The sequence below is a fragment of the Salmo salar genome, chromosome 16, assembly GCF_965601325.2.
Source record: "Salmo salar chromosome 16, fSalSal1, whole genome shotgun sequence".
In the NCBI taxonomy this organism is placed as follows: domain Eukaryota; kingdom Metazoa; phylum Chordata; class Actinopteri; order Salmoniformes; family Salmonidae; genus Salmo; species Salmo salar.
Genome location: NC_138306.1, coordinates 82,930,320 through 82,947,443, shown reverse-complemented (window position 1 = coordinate 82,947,443; position 17,124 = coordinate 82,930,320). Strand labels below are relative to the sequence as shown.

General features: G+C 44.6%; 1 protein-coding gene across 2 annotated transcripts in view; it reads right to left on the bottom strand.

The window, feature by feature from the left end:
* Positions 1 to 222: 222 nt before the first annotated feature.
* LOC106575825 (DNA-binding protein SATB2) overlaps positions 223 to 17,124 on the bottom strand; it is a 54,565-nt gene continuing 37,663 nt past the window's right edge. For both annotated transcript variants that reach the window (XM_082963042.1, XM_082963041.1), the window contains 2 exons: positions 13,202 to 13,396; positions 223 to 2,114 (listed from right to left, as the gene is read on the bottom strand). In XM_082963042.1, coding sequence (XP_082819168.1) covers positions 1,443 to 2,114; positions 13,202 to 13,396 — 867 coding nt within the window. In that variant the 3' untranslated portion in view covers positions 223 to 1,442. The remainder of the gene's footprint in view (positions 2,115 to 13,201; positions 13,397 to 17,124) is intronic.

Below are 17,124 nucleotides of genomic sequence, written 5' to 3'. Positions count from 1 at the left end.
CTTAGTATAAGAATTTTGGCCTTTTCATGTACAAAGAAGACCAGAGAAATATTCAACGTTTGCTGTGTTTGGGTAACCTTAACAAACAGCTGAAATAGAACAGCTTGTGGTTATAAAACAAGACAATTTAATTCAAATATCTGGAAATAAGGCCAACTTAAATTACCAACACAGATAAGTCAAATAACAGGAAACAAGGCCAACTTAAATTACCAACAGAGATAAGTCAATAGTATATTTATTATGTTGAGATTGCAACTAATTTCCATCTAATATGTGAGAATGTCATTTCAGTTTGTCATTCCTGACCTCAAAGAGGGCAATATCATGAATCTAGCCCTCACCCACACTTACTCATTAACCATTCAGATGCTGATTTTAGCCCGTTTTAAAAAGGACATTCAACATTAGGTTTCACCTGGCAACAATTGTTTTCAGAAGTACATTTATTGGTTTGATTTTTTCTGTCTCTGTTTGTTTTGGAAACAGTAAGCAGATCACTGATCAACATACAGTACATCTGGAGACGTACACTCAGTTCAGTAACAACTTCATTTGAAAGTGTTCTTCTCCCTCACAATGGCCCGTATTCATAAAACGTCTCAGAGTGCTGATCTAGGATCAGGTCCCCCCTGCCCATGTAATCTTATTCATTATGATGAAAAAGGCTCAACTGATCCGAGAACAGCACTCCTACTATGAGACACTTTGTGAATGTACTGTATCTCACACACAGAAAGCAACACATGTTCACCAATATCAAATAGAAAATAAGAATAACAGCCATAATGAGGACAATAAACTTAGACTATTACAAGAACAATAAATATGATTTTGATTTAAGTGCTGGTAGGATGGTGAAATGGGAAAGATTTGTCGACGTTAAGGGTGAGTGATTGCATTACACACAGCCAATGCAAGGATTTCCCAGACATTATGGGAACGTTCATAGGATAACCAATCAGAACAAACTGTTCACGTACTGTACAGTATCTCAGGGCGCTGCTCTAAGAATACGACGACAGACTCTGTGATGAAACACATAACTGGGGCCTTGGTTTTAACCATCCTTGTGGATATGCCCATTTAATAAATGAAACCATTTTCATTTTCTAAACAATGAATCATGTTCTTACAGCAGCCTGTCACTGTCTATGACTCCATTACCCAGAGTGCATCTCTTCTCTAATTCTGAGGTACTCTGTTGTCTTTTCACCATCCCTGCCTGTCTGCCTCCATAGGTCCTGACCTGTACCCACATCCACTGTGGTGTGGTAGGACTCTCCTCTACTTAAAGCCATCCTCATGGTCTTCAGTACCAGACACATTCTTTCCTCATCCCTCCATACTTTCTCCCCTCTGTTCTATCTGTTTCGTCATCTCTCCATCCCTCTGTCCTGGGCTTGTCTGTCTGTCGTTCCCTCCTCCATGGCCCGAGGGGGTTATCTATGGAGCTCTCCAGAGTCATTGGGACCCTTTGGGGACGTATAGGGGGGTAGGGAGGTGGGCCGGGGGCCTGAGGCCTTGCCATTGTCCTGCTCTTCCTCTCCCTCCACTCCTACTCCTCTTTCTCCTCCTCCTCTTCCCTCTGTTCTGTCAGTCTCCTCGGAACCACCCCGCCCGTCCTCGCTGGACTCGGCGACGTCTGATCCCTCAGACTCATAGATAAGCTCCCCGTTGTGGTACTCAGTCCCTTCCACCCCATCGCTGTCCCTCTCCTCCCCCGCCTCCCCCTCCCCTGCATTGCTCATCTGGGTGGTGCTGTTGTGGTGCTTGACGTGGTAGCGCTGGTTCTGGAAGAACTTGACCAGGGTGTGCTTGGGAAGGTCCAGCTGGGCTGACAGGGTGTGGATAGCCTCCTGGTCAGGGTAGAGGCCCACGTCACCGATGAAGCTCTGCAGGATGGCCAGAGCCTCCAGGGAGATCCGGGTACGCGACCGCAGCTTTTTGGACCCACCACTGGAGCTGCCACTCACGCTGCTGTTGTCCTTGCCTCGAGTCCCATCCGAGTTGTGGCCCCTGGGGCCAGGCGTGGGAGTGGGGAGAGGGGATGGGTCCCGCATGGGAGATGGGGATGGGGCCTTCCTTGGAGGTAAGGGCTGCCTGTGCAGTGCCTGTGGAGAAAAAGAGGAGGTGTCATGTTGAATCCCATCAGAGCAGACTATCAACATAGGAAATCAGTCCAAATTCTCTAAGTAATAATCAGTCCACATACTCTAAGTAATAATCAGTCCATACTCTAAGTAATAATCAGTCCACATTCTCCAGGTAATAATCAGTCCACATTCTCTAAGTAATAATCAGTCCATACTCTAAGTAATAATCAGTCCACATTCTCTAGGTAATAATCAGTCCACATTCTCTAAGTAATAATCAGTCCATACTCTAAGTAATAATCAGTCCACATTCTCTAGGTAATAATCAGTCCACATTCTCTAAGTAATAATCAGTCCATTCTCTAAGTAATAATCAGTCCATACTCTAAGTAATAATCAGTCCATTCTCTAAGTAATAATCAGTCCATTCTCTAAGTAATAATCAATCCATCCTCTAAGTAATAATCAGTCCATACTCTAAGTAATAATCAGTCCATTCTCTAAGTAATAATCAGTCCATACTCTAGGTAATAATCAGTTCATACTCTAAGTAATAATCAGTCTATTCTCTAAGTAATAATCAGTCCATTCTCTAAGTAATAATCAGTCCATTCTCTAAGTAATAATCAGTTCATACTCTAAGTAATAATCAGTCCATTCTCTAGGTAATAATCAGTTCATACTCTAAGTAATAATCAGTCCATTCTCTAAGTAATAATCAGTCCATTCTCTAAGTAATAATCAGTCCATTCTCTAAGTAATAATCAGTCTATTCTCTAAGTAATAATCAGTCCATTCTCTAGGTAATAATCAGTTCATACTCTAAGTAATAATCAGTCTATTCTCTAAGTAATAATCAGTCCATTCTCTAGGTAATAATCAGTTCATACTCTAAGTAATAATCAGTCTATTCTCTAAGTAATAATCAGTCCATTCTCTAGGTAATAATCAGTCCATTCTCTAAGTAATAATCAGTCCATTCTCTAGGTAATAATCAGTTCATACTCTAAGTAATAATCAGTTCATACTCTAAGTAATAATCAGTCCATTCTCTAAGTAATAATCAGTCCACATACTTTAAGTAATAATCAGTCCATTCTCTAGGTAATAATCAGTTCATACTCTAAGTAATAATCAGTCTATTCTCTAAGTAATAATCAGTCCGTTCTCTAGGTAATAATCAGTCCATTCTCTAAGTAATAATCAGTCTATTCTCTAAGTAATAATCAGTCCATTCTTTAGGTAATAATTAGTTCATAATCTAAGTAATAATCAGTTCATACTCTAAGTAATAATCAGTCCATTCTCTAAGTAATAATCAGTCCACATACTTTAAGTAATAATCAGTCCATTCTCTAAGTAATAATCAGTCCATACTCTAAGTAATAATCAGTCCATTCTCTAAGTAATAATCAGTCCATTCTCTAAGTAATAATCAGTCCATACTCTAGGTAATAATCAGTTCATACTCTAAGTAATAATCAGTCTATTCTCTAAGTAATAATCAGTCCATTCTCTAAGTAATAATCAGTCCATTCTCTAAGTAATAATCAGTTCATACTCTAAGTAATAATCAGTCCATTCTCTAGGTAATAATCAGTTCATAGTCTAAGTAATAATCAGTCCATTCTCTAAGTAATAATCAGTCCATTCTCTAAGTAATAATCAGTCCATACTCTAAGTAATAATCAGTCTACTCTCTAAGTAATAATCAGTCCATTCTCTAGGTAATAATCAGTTCATACTCTAAGTAATAATCAGTCTATTCTCTAAGTAATAATCAGTCCATTCTCTAGGTAATAATCAGTTCATACTCTAAGTAATAATCAGTCTATTCTCTAAGTAATAATCAGTCCATTCTCTAGGTAATAATCAGTCCATTCTCTAAGTAATAATCAGTCCATTCTCTAGGTAATAATCAGTTCATACTCTAAGTAATAATCAGTTCATACTCTAAGTAATAATCAGTCCATTCTCTAAGTAATAATCAGTCCACATACTTTAAGTAATAATCAGTCCATTCTCTAGGTAATAATCAGTTCATACTCTAAGTAATAATCAGTCTATTCTCTAAGTAATAATCAGTCCGTTCTCTAGGTAATAATCAGTCCATTCTCTAAGTAATAATCAGTCTATTCTCTAAGTAATAATCAGTCCATTCTCTAGGTAATAATTAGTTCATAATCTAAGTAATAATCAGTTCATACTCTAAGTAATAATCAGTCCATTCTCTAAGTAATAATCAGTCCACATACTTTAAGTAATAATCAGTCCATTCTCTAAGTAATAATCAGTCCATACTCTAAGTAATAATCAGTCCATTCTCTAAGTAATAATCAGTCCATTCTCTAAGTAATAATCAGTCCATTCTCTAAGTAATAATCAGTCCATACTCTAAGTAATAATCAGTTCATACTCTAAGTAATAATCAGTCCATTCTCTAAGTAATAATCAGTCCATTCTCTAAGTAATAATCAGTCCATCCTCTAAGTAATAATCAGTCCATTCTCTAAGTAATAATCAGTCCATCCTCTAAGTAATAATCAGTCCATACTCTAAGCAAAAATCAGTCTATTCTCTAAGTAATAATCAGTCCATACTCTAAGCAATAATCAGTCTATTCTCTAAGTAATAATCAGTCCATACTCTAAGTAATAATCAGTCCATTCTCTAAGTAATAATCAGTTCATACTCTAAGTAATAATCAGTCCTTTCTCTAAGTAATAATCAGTCCATTCTCTAAGTAATAATCAGTCCATACTCTAAGTAATAATCAGTCTACTCTCTAAGTAATAATCAGTCCATTCTCTAGGTAATAATCAGTTCATACTCTAAGTAATAATCAGTCCATTCTCTAAGTAATAATCAGTCCATTCTCTAAGTAATAATCAGTCCATACTCTAAGTAATAATCAATCCATTCTCTAAGTAATAATCAGTCCATTCTCTAAGTAATAATCAGTCCATACTCTAAGTAATAATCAGTTCATACTCTAAGTAATAATCAGTCCATTCTCTAAGTAATAATCAGTCCATTCTCTAAGTAATAATCAGTCCATCCTCTAAGTAATAATCAGTCCATTCTCTAAGTAATAATCAGTCCACATACTTTAAGTAATAATCAGTCCACATTCTCTAAGTAATAATCAGTTCATACTCTAAGTAATAATCAGTCCATTCTCTAAGTAATAATCAGTCCATCCTCTAAGTAATAATCAGTCCATACACTAAGCAATAATCAGTCTATTCTCTAAGTAATAATCAGTCCATACTCTAAGTAATAATCAGTCCATTCTCTAAGTAATAATCAGTCCATTCTCTAAGTAATAATCAGTCCATTCTCTAAGTAATAATCAGTCCATTCTCTAAGTAATAATCAGTCCATACTCTAAGCAATAATCAGTCTATTCTCTAAGTAATAATCAGTCCATACTCTAAGTAATAATCAGTCCATTCTCTAAGTAATAATCAGTCCATTCTCTAAGTAATAATCAGTTCATACTCTAAGTAATAATCAGTCCATTCTCTAAGTAATAATCAGTCCATCCTCTAAGTAATAATCAGTCCATACACTAAGCAATAATCAGTCTATTCTCTAAGTAATAATCAGTCCATACTCTAAGTAATAATCAGTCCATTCTCTAAGTAATAATCAGTCCATTCTCTAAGTAATAATCAGTCCATTCTCTAAGTAATAATCAGTCCATTCTCTAAGTAATAATCAGTCCATACTCTAAGCAATAATCAGTCTATTCTCTAAGTAATAATCAGTCCATTCTCTAAGTAATAATCAGTCCATTCTCTAAGTAATAATCAGTCCATACTCTAAGTAATAATCAGTCCATTCTCTAAGTAATAATCAGTCCATTCTCTAAGTAATAATCAGTTCATACTCTAAGTAATAATCAGTCCATTCTCTAAGTAATAATCAGTCCATTCTCTAAGTAATAATCAGTCCATTCTCTAAGTAATAATCAGTCCATTCTCTAAGTAATAATCAGTCCATACTCTAAGTAATAATCAGTCTATTCTCTAAGTAATAATCAGTCGATTCTCTAAGTAATAATCAGTCTATTCTCTAAGTAATAATCAGTCCATTCTCTAAGTAATAATCAGTTCATTCTCTAAGTAATAATCAGTCCATACTCTAAGTAATAATCAGTCCATTCTCTAGGTAATAATCAGTCCATTCTCTAACTCTAAGTCTGACAACACATATATGCACATTCATATAATAAACTGAAAAACTCAACAACAACAGAGACAGTAGAAGAAGTTCACTTAAACATAGGATACACTTCCCCCTTAGTGGTAACTTATTTCATTGACTTTCTAGGGGGTTAGTTGTACTGTAACAGAGAGTTCCCTAGAAGCTCATAAACAACAGCAGCAGCAGAGAGTAGTTCCCTAAGGAATAGGATAGACTCCCCCCTTTTAGTGGCAGCTCATTAACATCCTAGGGGGTTAGTTGGAACGTGTGGTACTGGAGCTGAGATCCCATTGACCAGACAGAGAGGTCCCAGTCCCAGGCCCATCACACTCCCCTCTCCTGGGGCTATTAGAAGGGCGGGGTGCCTGAACGCCCAAACACTGGAATGCTGCGCCCATAAATCTGTGGTCCGGGGAAATTAAAGGACCTAAATAAAGATAATAGTAATTATTTTTTTCCCCCTTCAATAGTAACATGGTATGTTTCAAATAATATTGAGGTTAGGCCAGACCATGGAGTATTTCTAAATGCATGCTCTTTGGTGGGTTGGTGAGAGAAGGCCTTTTGGTCTTCAGGAAATGTCTGGGCTAGTTGTTTTATGCCTCCATGTCTATTTCTGATGTCATAAAGGGGCAATCTGAAGTTTCGGTAACAAGCTGAGGGATGGGGCTGTAGAAATGTTACCACTCTGAAATTCATAGAGAGAGAACTATGGACCATCCATGATATCAAAATTATAGTTTTAACCATGTTTTGAGGCGATACAATGTTTGTTTACAATTCCATTGTTTAAAAACATTGGAGTAAAACAAGCTTATATTCTGGGTTCTGATGGGGTACAACAGTTGAACTGAGCTCATGAGGCATTTCTAAGTTATATTCTTCAAGAATCAGTGGGTAAATATCATTGATTTAAAAGTTTTTAAAAATGTATGTAGCAACTGCAGATTGCCCCTTTAAAGGAGACTGACTGGAAGTGGATGACTTCGTGTAAGGAACAGGTGGTGGGATAGAGAGAGAGAATTGTAGTTTTTTTACCCCCAAATAAAACTTCCCAGGCATCCCACCACTGTCCTTGAAACCCTTTAACAATCAATCCAGTCATTCCTTCTATAACTCTAAATCCAACCCATTTAAGAGAACACACAACATCACTAAAATATCATAACTCTAAATCCAACCCAACAACAGAACACACAACATCACTAAAATATCTCTGGTTCTTTCGTTCTCTGTTGTCATTATGGATGCAACACTCTGGAGGAAATGAGTCTCATCAAGAAAAGTAAATCATCTGTGAGGAGAGGATGAAAGAATGATAGAGACCCTGAATAATGTATCTGTCCTGGTTAGGGAGGGTCCTCCTCGGGGTACAGACAAACCATGAATAATGTAGCTGTCCTGGTTAGGGAGGGTCCTCCTCGGGGTACAGACAGACCCTGAATAATGTAGCTGTCCTGGTTAGGGAGGGTCCTCCTCGGGGTACAGACAGACCCTGAATAATGTATCTGTCCTTGTTAGGGAGGGTCTTCCTCGGGGTACAGACAGACCCTGAATAATGTATCTGTCCTGGTTAGGGAGGGTCCTCCTCGGGGTACAGACAGACCCTGAATAATGTAGCTGTCCTGGTTAGGGAGGGTCCTCCTCGGGTTTCAGACAGACCCTGAATAATGTATCTGTCCTGGTTAGGGAGGGTCCTCCTCGGCGTACAGACAGACCCTGAATAATGTAGCTGTCCTGGTTAGGGAGGGTCCTCCTCGGGGTACAGACAGACCCTGAATAATGTAGCTGTCCTGGTTAGGGAGGGTCCTCCTCGGGGTACAGACAGACCCTGAATAATGTATCTGTCCTGGTTAGGGAGGGTCCTCCTCGGGGTACAGACAGACCCTGAATAATGTAGCTGTCCTGGTTAGGGAGGGTCCTCCTCGGGGTACAGACCCTGAATAATGTATCTGTCCTGGTTAGGGAGGGTTCTCCTCGGGGTACAGACAGACCCTGAATAATGTAGCTGTCCTGGTTATGGAGGGTCCTCCTCGGGGTACAGACAGACCCTGAATAATGTAGCTGTCCTGGTTAGGGAGGGTCCTCCTCGGGGTACAGACAGACCCTGAATAATGTATCTGTCCTGGTTAGGGAGGGTCCTCCTCGGGGTACAGACAGACCCTGAATAATGTAGCTGTCCTGGTTAGGGAGGGTCCTCCTCGGGGTACAGACAGACCCTGAATAATGTATCTGTCCTGGTTAGGGAGGGTCCTCCTCGGGGTACAGACAGACCCTGAATAATGTATCTCTCCTGGTTAGGGAGGGTCCTCCTCGGGGTACAGACAGACCCTGAATAATGTAGCTGTCCTGGTTAGGGAGGGTCCTACTCGGGGTACAGACAGACCCTGAATAATGTAGCTGTCCTGGTTAGGGAGGGACCTCCTCGGGGTACAGACAGACCCTGAATAATGTATCTGTCCTGGTTAGGGAGGGTCCTCCTCGGGGTACAGACAGACCCCGAATAATGTATCTGTCCTGGTTAGGGAGGGTCCTCCTCGGGGTACAGACAGACCCTCCTCTCCTCCCTTTCTGCATCCTTTGATTCTCTATGTCCCCTATCCTCCAGGCCGGCTCGATCCTCCCCTCCTGCTCCATGGCTCGACGACTCATTGCGAGCTCACAGAACAGGGCTCCGGGCAGCCGAGCGGAAATGGAGGAAAACTCGCCTCCCTGCGGACCTGGCATCCTTTCACTCCCTCCTCTCTACATTTTCCTCTTCTGTCTCTGCTGCTAAAGCCACTTTCTACCACTCTAAATTCCAAGCATCTGCCTCTAACCCTAGGAAGCTCTTTGCCACCTTCTCCTCCCTCCTGAATCCTCCTCCCCCTCCCCCCCCTCCTCCCTCTCTGCGGATGACTTCGTCAACCATTTTGAAAAGAAGGTCGACGACATCCGAGCCTCGTTTGCTAAGTCAAACGACACCGCTGGTCCTGCTCACACTGCCCTACCCTGTGCTTTGACCTCTTTCTCCCCTCTCTCTCCAGATGAAATCTCGCGTCTTGTGACGGCCGGCCGCCCAACAACCTGTCCGCTTGACCCTATCCCCTCCTCTCTTCTCCAGACCATTTCCGGAGACCTTCTCCCTTACCTCACCTCGCTCATCAACTCATCCTTGACCGCTGGCTACATCCCTCCCGTCTTCAAGAGAGCGAGAGTTGCACCCCTTCTGAAAAAACCTACACTCGATCCCTCCGATGTCAACAACTACAGACCAGTATCCCTTCTTTCTTTTCTCTCCAAAACTCTTGAACGTGCCGTCCTTGGCCAGCTCTCCTGCTATCTCTCTCAGAATGACCTTCTCGATCCAAATCAGTCAGGTTTCAAGACTGGTCATTCAACTGAGACTGCTCTTCTCTGTGTCACGGAGGCTCTCCGCACTGCTAAAGCTAACTCTCTCTCCTATGCTCTCATCCTCCTAGACCTATCTGCTTGTTTTGATATGGAGAACCACTCGATCCTCCTCTCCACCCTCTCCGAGTTGGGCATCCCCGGCGCGGCCCACGCTTGGATTGCGTCCTACCTGACAGGTCGCTCCTACCAGGTGGCGTGGTCGAGAATCTGTCTCCGCACCACGTGCTCTCACCACTGGTGTCCCCCAGGGCTCTGTTCTAGGCCCTCTCCTATTCTCGCTATACACCAAGTCACTTGGCTCTGTCATATCCTCACATGGTCTCTCCTACCATTGCTATGCAGACGACAAACAATTAATCTTCTCCTTTCCCCCTTCTGATAACCAGGCGGCGAATCGCATCTCTGCATGTCTGGCAGACATATCAGTGTGGATGACGGATCACCACCTCAAGCTGAACCTCGGCAAGACGGAGCTGCTCTTCCTCCCGGGGAAGGACTGCCCGTTCCATGATCTCGCCATCACGGTTGACAACTCCATTGTGTCCTCCTCCCAGAGTGCTAAGAACCTTGGAGTGACCCTGGACAACACCCTGTCGTTCTCTACTAACATCAAGGCAGTGACCCGATCCTGTAGGTTCATGCTCTACAACATTCGCAGAGTACGACCCTGCCTCACACAGGAAGCGGCGCAGGTCCTAATCCAGGCACTTGTCATCTCCCGTCTGGATTACTGCAACTCGCTGTTGGCTGGGCTCCCTGCCTGTGCCATTAAACCCCTACAACTCATCCAGAACGCCGCAGCCCGTCTGGTGTTCAACCTTCCCAAGTTCTCTCACGTCACCCCGCTCCTCCGCTCTCTCCACTGGCTTCCTGTTGAAGCTCGCATCCGCTACAAGACCATGGTGCTTGCCTATGGAGCTGTGAAGGGAACGGCACCTCCGTACCTTCAGGCTCTGATCAGGCCCTACACCCAGACAAGGGCACTGCGTTCATCCACCTCTGGCCTGCTCGCCTCCCTACCTCTGAGGAAGCACAGTTCCCGCTCAGCCCAGTCAAAACTGTTCGCTGCTCTGGCACCCCAATGGTGGAACAAGCTCCCTCACGACGCCAGGACAGCGGAGTCAATCACCACCTTCCGGAGACACCTGAAACCCCACCTCTTTAAGGAATACCTAGGATAGGATAAAGTAATCCTTCTAACCCCCCCCCCCCTCCAAAGATTTAGATGCACTATTGTAAAGTGTTTGTTCCACTGGATATCATAAGGTGAATCCACCAATTTGTAAGTCGCTCTGGATAAGAGCGTCTGCTAAATGACTTAAATGTAATGTAAATTAATAATGTATCTGTCCTGGTTAGGGAGGGTCCTCCTCGGGGTACAGACAGACCCTGAATAATGTATCTGTCCTGGTTAGGGAGGGTCCTCCTCAGGGTACAGACAGACCCTGAATAATGTATCTGTCCTGGTTAGGGAGGGTCCTCCTCGGGGTACAGACAGACCCTGAATAATGTAGCTGTCCTGGTTAGGGAGGGTCCTCCTCGGGGTACAGACAGACCCTGAATAATGTAGCTGTCCTGGTTAGGGAGGGTCCTCCTCAGGGTACAGACAGACCCTGAATAATGTAGCTGTCCTGGTTAGGGAGGGTCCTCCTCGGGGTACAGACAGACCCTGAATAATGTAGCTGTCCTGGTTAGGGAGGGTCTTCCTCGGGGTACAGACAGACCCTGAATAATGTAGCTGTCCTGGTTAGGGAGGGTCCTCCTCGGGGTACAGACAGACCCTGAATAATGTATCTGTCCTGGTTAGGGAGGGTCCTCCTCGGGGTACAGACAGACCCTGAATAATGTAGCTGTCCTGGTTAGGGAGGGTCCTCCTCGGGGTACAGACAAACCCTGAATAATGTAGCTGTCCTGGTTAGGGAGGGTCCTCCTCGGGGTACAGGCTCTCTGAGACCCTGATAACATACTAATTAATATGTCATGATTAGAAGTCAGCTTTCTGCATGACTTCACCTCCACTTTAAAACCAGAGAGGGCTGTTATGAGTTATTAATTGTCTGTATGTTTGCGAGTGAGAGTGTGTGTGTGTGTGTGTGTGTGTGTGTGTGTGTGTGTGTGTGTGTGGTGTGTGTGTGTGTGTGTGTGTGTGTGTGTGTGTGTGTGTGTGTGTGTGGTGTGGCACAGCTGGGACACATGTGTGGTGCGTGGTGGAGCCTGGGGGTGTGTGGAAGGGTACAGTACAGACATGGTGGGGGTCCGGGGCAGAGGGAGGGAGGGCCCATGGGGATAAGAGCAAAGCATCCAGAATGACAGCAGCAGCAGCAAGCAGCCCCATGTAGTGCTGAGATAGACACATCTACAGGACCACCCAGTCTGCCTGGAGCTACCAGTGTGTACCAAAGAATAATATCTACCATTTTACAGGATCTTTATGGTGCCTACAGACAGATCAACATCACCATTCTCTCTCTTATCCATTCATCAACTGTCTAACTCTGTCTGTCTGTCTGTCTGTCTGTCTCTCTCTCTCTCTCACACACACTCTCTGTCTCTCACTCTCACTCTCTCTCTCTGTCTGTCTGTCTGTCTGTCTGTCTGTCTGTCTGTCTGTCTGTCTGTCTGTCTGTCTGTCTGTCTGTCTGTCTGTCTGTCTGTCTGTCTGTCTGTCTGTCTGTCTGTCTGTCTGTCTGTCTGTCTGTCTGTCTGTCTATCTATCTGTCACTCTCATCTTGGTCTCTCTGTCTGTCTCTCTGTCTATCTCTCTCTCTCCCTGTTTCTCTCTCTCCCTTGTTCTCTCTCGCCATTACCTTATGGATCTACTTCTCCTACCATCCACTCCCTCTCTCCTTCCCCTTTCCTGCTCCCCTCCCTCTCCCTCTCTCCTTCCCCTTTCCTGCTTCCCCTCCCTCTCTCCTCGCTAGGCGCCATTAGTGAAGATGAGGCTTGTATTTTTAGCAGATTTATGTCCCTGCTTTGGTCCCAGACATTCTAGGAGAGCAGTGAAGGAATGTGTTCATGGTGTGACCACAACATCCTTCCCAAGATGCTTATTTATTAAAAGAAGAAAGAGAGAGAGAATAGAAAGATGGACTGGTTTAGGCCCTTTCACGCAAGTGTCCTTCTAACATACAACAACCTTATGGTTAAACTGAACGGCACACTACATACACTTTTACTTCTGGTAAACTGTAAGTCCTTCACATCTGTCTACAATTGTTTTGAGGGACTGAGGCGAAGAGTCTTTGCTTTTTGTGGGCACACTCTATGTTTGTAGTTTCAGCTGCAATTGTGTCCAGTATGTAATTCATGGGGGGGTCCAAGCCGTATACCGGTGAGGTATTTGTCAGGGGTGACCCCTCTCCCCTCGGGCCTCTCACCTGTGGTTCTGGAGACATGTGGAGGACAGTGGAGTCTCTCACCTGTGGTTCTGGAGACATGTGGAGGACAGTGGAGTCTCTCACCTGTGGTTCTGGAGACATGTGGAGGACAGTGGAGTCTCTCACCTGTGGTTCTGGAGACATGTGGAGGACAGTGTGAAGCCTCTCACTGTAGTGGTGCTTGGACTCCTCTTCATACACCATGTCCCTCTCAGCCTGGGACAGGGTCAGAAACCTTCTAATGGTACACAGGTTCTCCCACAGAGTCCGGTTGTCTGGGTTGGGGTTCTCCTTCCAACGCAGCAGCTCACACAGCCAGCCCTGACAGAGAGGGAGGGATGACGGGTCATCTTAACATACAGCACCAGAGTGATAGAGGAAATGGAGAAAGAGAGAAAGGACAAGGAGATGTAGAGGGGTAGAGACATGAAAGAACAGGTTGGGGCAAAACGAGCGAAAGACAAGTTCCAGATGAAAATGATTTGGAGCTGTAAGAGAGAGAGAGATGTGATTATCTCCGCTAGACTGGCCCAGGCACTGACACCAGCTGTTGTTTGTTCACAGCCTCCTCCAGCACCGAGTGTTCATAACCTGATCAGGACTCCTTCTCTACCTCCCTCCCTCCATCTCTCCGGAGAGGGCCATGGCCAGATGCAGCCAGATGGGGTCACTGAGCCATGACCCCTCACTGAGAGCCAGGCCTGTAGGAGACCCTACCCCCAAGACCAGCAGTGGCGCACATACAGACACACAAACATCTATCTCACACGTGTTTACACACACCACACTAGCGTGCGCGAAAACACACACAACCCATTTATTTCTATTCTATAACACACTTCTTAGATGGTCCAATCTAAAACCACCCAGAACAACAGCAGTCTATTTATGTCTTCCTCAAGAATCCTCACGTGACTTATTCCTGCCTTAATCATGTGATCTCTCTGTACAACCCTCAGACCAGCCGTGATCATGTGATCTCTCAGTACAACCCTCAGACCAGCCGTGATCATGTGATCTCTCTGTACAACCCTCAGACCAGCCGTGATCATGTGATCTCTCTGTACAACCCTCAGACCAGCCGTGATCATGTGATCTCTCTGTACAACCCTCAGACCAGCCGTGATAATGTGATCTCTCTGTACAACCCTCAGACCAGCCGTGCTCATGTGATCTCTCAGTACAACCCTCAGACCAGCCGTGATCATGTAATCTCTCTGTGACAACCCTCAGACCAGCCGTGATCATGTGATCTCTCTGTACAACCCTCAGACCAGCCGTGATCATGTGATCTCTCTGTACAACCCTCAGACCAGCCGTGATCATGTGATCTCTCTGTACAACCCTCAGACCAGCCGTGATCATGTGATCTCTCTGTACAACCCTCAGACCAAAAGACTTCACAGGTCAAACCATTCTCTCTCATCAAAAACCAGTCATACAAAGACAGCGAACCAAATATGAATCCCCATCTGTCTCTGTCTCTGACCCAAACCGAGAGGATGGGTTCTGATGAGCTGTACACAGACATCATAACATATCCCAAGCACCCCTCTCCTAGGTGGCCATTTCCAGTGGCTTCTAGATGGCTATCTTTATATTAGTATTTTTTTATTTTTTTTATTAACTTTATTTAACTAGGGAAGTCAGTTAAGAACAAATTCTTATTTACAATGATGGCCTACAAAAAGGCAAATGACCTCCTTTGGGGACGGGGGCTGGGATTAAAAATAAAAAATAACATATAAATATGGGTGAAAACACACATCACGATAAGAGAGACAACACAACACTACATAAAGAGAGACCTAAGACAACAACATAGCAAGGCAGCAACACATGACAACACAGCATAGTAGCAACACAACAACAACATGGTAGCAACACAACATGGCAACAACATGTTAGCAAAACAGCATGGTAGCAGCACAAAACATGGTACAAGCATTATTGTGCACAGACAACAGCACAAAGGGCAAGAAGGTAGAGAAAACAATACATCACGCAAAGCAGCCACAACTGTCAGTAAGAGTGTCCATGATTGAGTCTTTGAATGAAGAGATGGAGATAAAACTGTCCAGTTTGAGTGTTTGTTGCAGCTCGTTCCAGTTGCTAGCTGCAGCAAACTGAAAAGAGGAGCGACCCAGGGATGTGTGTGCTTTGGGGACCTTTAACAGAATGTGACTGGCAGAACGGGTGTTGTATGTGGAGGATGAGGGCTGCAGTAGATATCTCACATAGGGGAGAGTGAGGCCTAAGAGGATTTTAAAAATAAGCATCAACCAGTGGGTCTTGCGACGGGTATACAGAGACGACCAGTTTACAGAGGAGTATAGAGTGCAGTGATGTGTCCTATAAGGAGCATTGGTGGCAAATCTGATGGCCGAATGGTAAAGAACATCTAGCTGCTTGAGAGCACCCTTACCTGCTGATCTATAAATTATGTCTCCGTAATCAAGCATGGGTAGGATGGTCATCTGAGTCAGGGTTAGTTTGGCAGCTGGGGTGAAAGAGGAGCGATTACGATAGAGGAAACCAAGTCTAGATGTAACTTTGGCCTGCAGCTTTGATATGTGCTGAGAGAAGGACAGTGTACCGTCTAGCCATACTCCCAAGTACTTGTATGAAGTGACTACCTCAAGCTCTAAACCCTCAGAGGTCGTCTCCAGTGGATCCCTCTCCTAGATGGCTATCTCCAGTGGACTCCCTCTCCTAGATGGCTATCTCCAGTGTCTCCCTCTCCTAGATGGCTATCTCCAGTGTCTCCCTCTCCTAGATGGCTATCTCCAGTGGATCCCTCTCCTAGATGGCTATCTCCAGTGGATCCCTCTCCTAGATGGCTATCTCCAGTGGATCCCTCTCCTAGATGGCTATCTCCAGTGGATCCCTCTCCTAGATGGCTATCTCCAGTGGATCCCTCTCCTAGATGGCTATCTCCAGTGGATCCCTCTCCTAGATGGCTATCTCCAGTGGATCCCTCTCCTAGATGGCTATCTCCAGTGTCTCCCTCTCCTAAATGGCTATCTCCAGTGTCTCCCTCTCCTAGATGGCTATCTCCAGTGTCTCCCTCTCCTAGATGGCTATCTCCAGTGGATCCCTCTCCTAGATGGCTATCTCCAGTGGATCCCTCTCCTAGATGGCTATCTCCAGTGGATCCCTCTCCTAGATGGCTATCTCCAGTGGATCCCTCTCCTAGATGGCTATCTCCAGTGGATCCCTCTCCTAGATGGCTATCTCCAGTGGATCCCTCTCCTAGATGGCTATCTCCAGTGACTCCCTCTCCTAGATTGCTATCTCCAGTGGATCCCTCTCCTAGATTGCTATCTCCAGTGACTCCCTCTCCTAGATTGCTATCTCCAGTGGATCCTTCTCCTAGATGGCTATCTCCAGTGGATCCCTCTCCTAGATGGCTATCTCCAGTGGCTCCTTCTCCTAGATGGCTATCTCCAGTGTTTCCCTCTCCTAGATGGCTATCTCCAGTGGATCCCTCTCCTAGATGGCTATCTCCAGTGGATCCCTCTCCTAGATTGCTATCTCCAGTGACTCCCTCTCCTAGATGGCTATCTATAGTGGCTCCTTCTCCTAGATGGCTATCTCCAGTGGATCCCTCTCCTAGACGGCTATCTCCAGTGTCTCCCTCTCGTAGATGGCTATCTCCAGTGTCTCCTTCTCCTAGATGGCTATCTCCAGTGTCTCCCTCTCCTAGATGGCTATCTCCAGTGACTCCCTCTCCTAGATGGCTATCTCCAGTGGATCCCTCTCCTAGATGGCCATCTCCAGTGGATCCCTCTCCTAGATGGCTATCTCCAGTGTCTCCCTCTCGTAGATGGCTATCTCCAGTGTCTCCTTCTCCTAGATGGCTATCTCCAGTGTCTCCCTCTCCTAGATGGCTATCTCCAGTGACTCCCTCTCCTAGATGGCTATCTCCAGTGGATCCCTCTCCTAGATGGCTATCTCCAGTGGATCCCTCTCCTAGATGGCCATCTCCAGTGGATCCCTCTCCTTCATGTACCACCACATACCGCATGCTCTGTCCCTCTAACATAAAC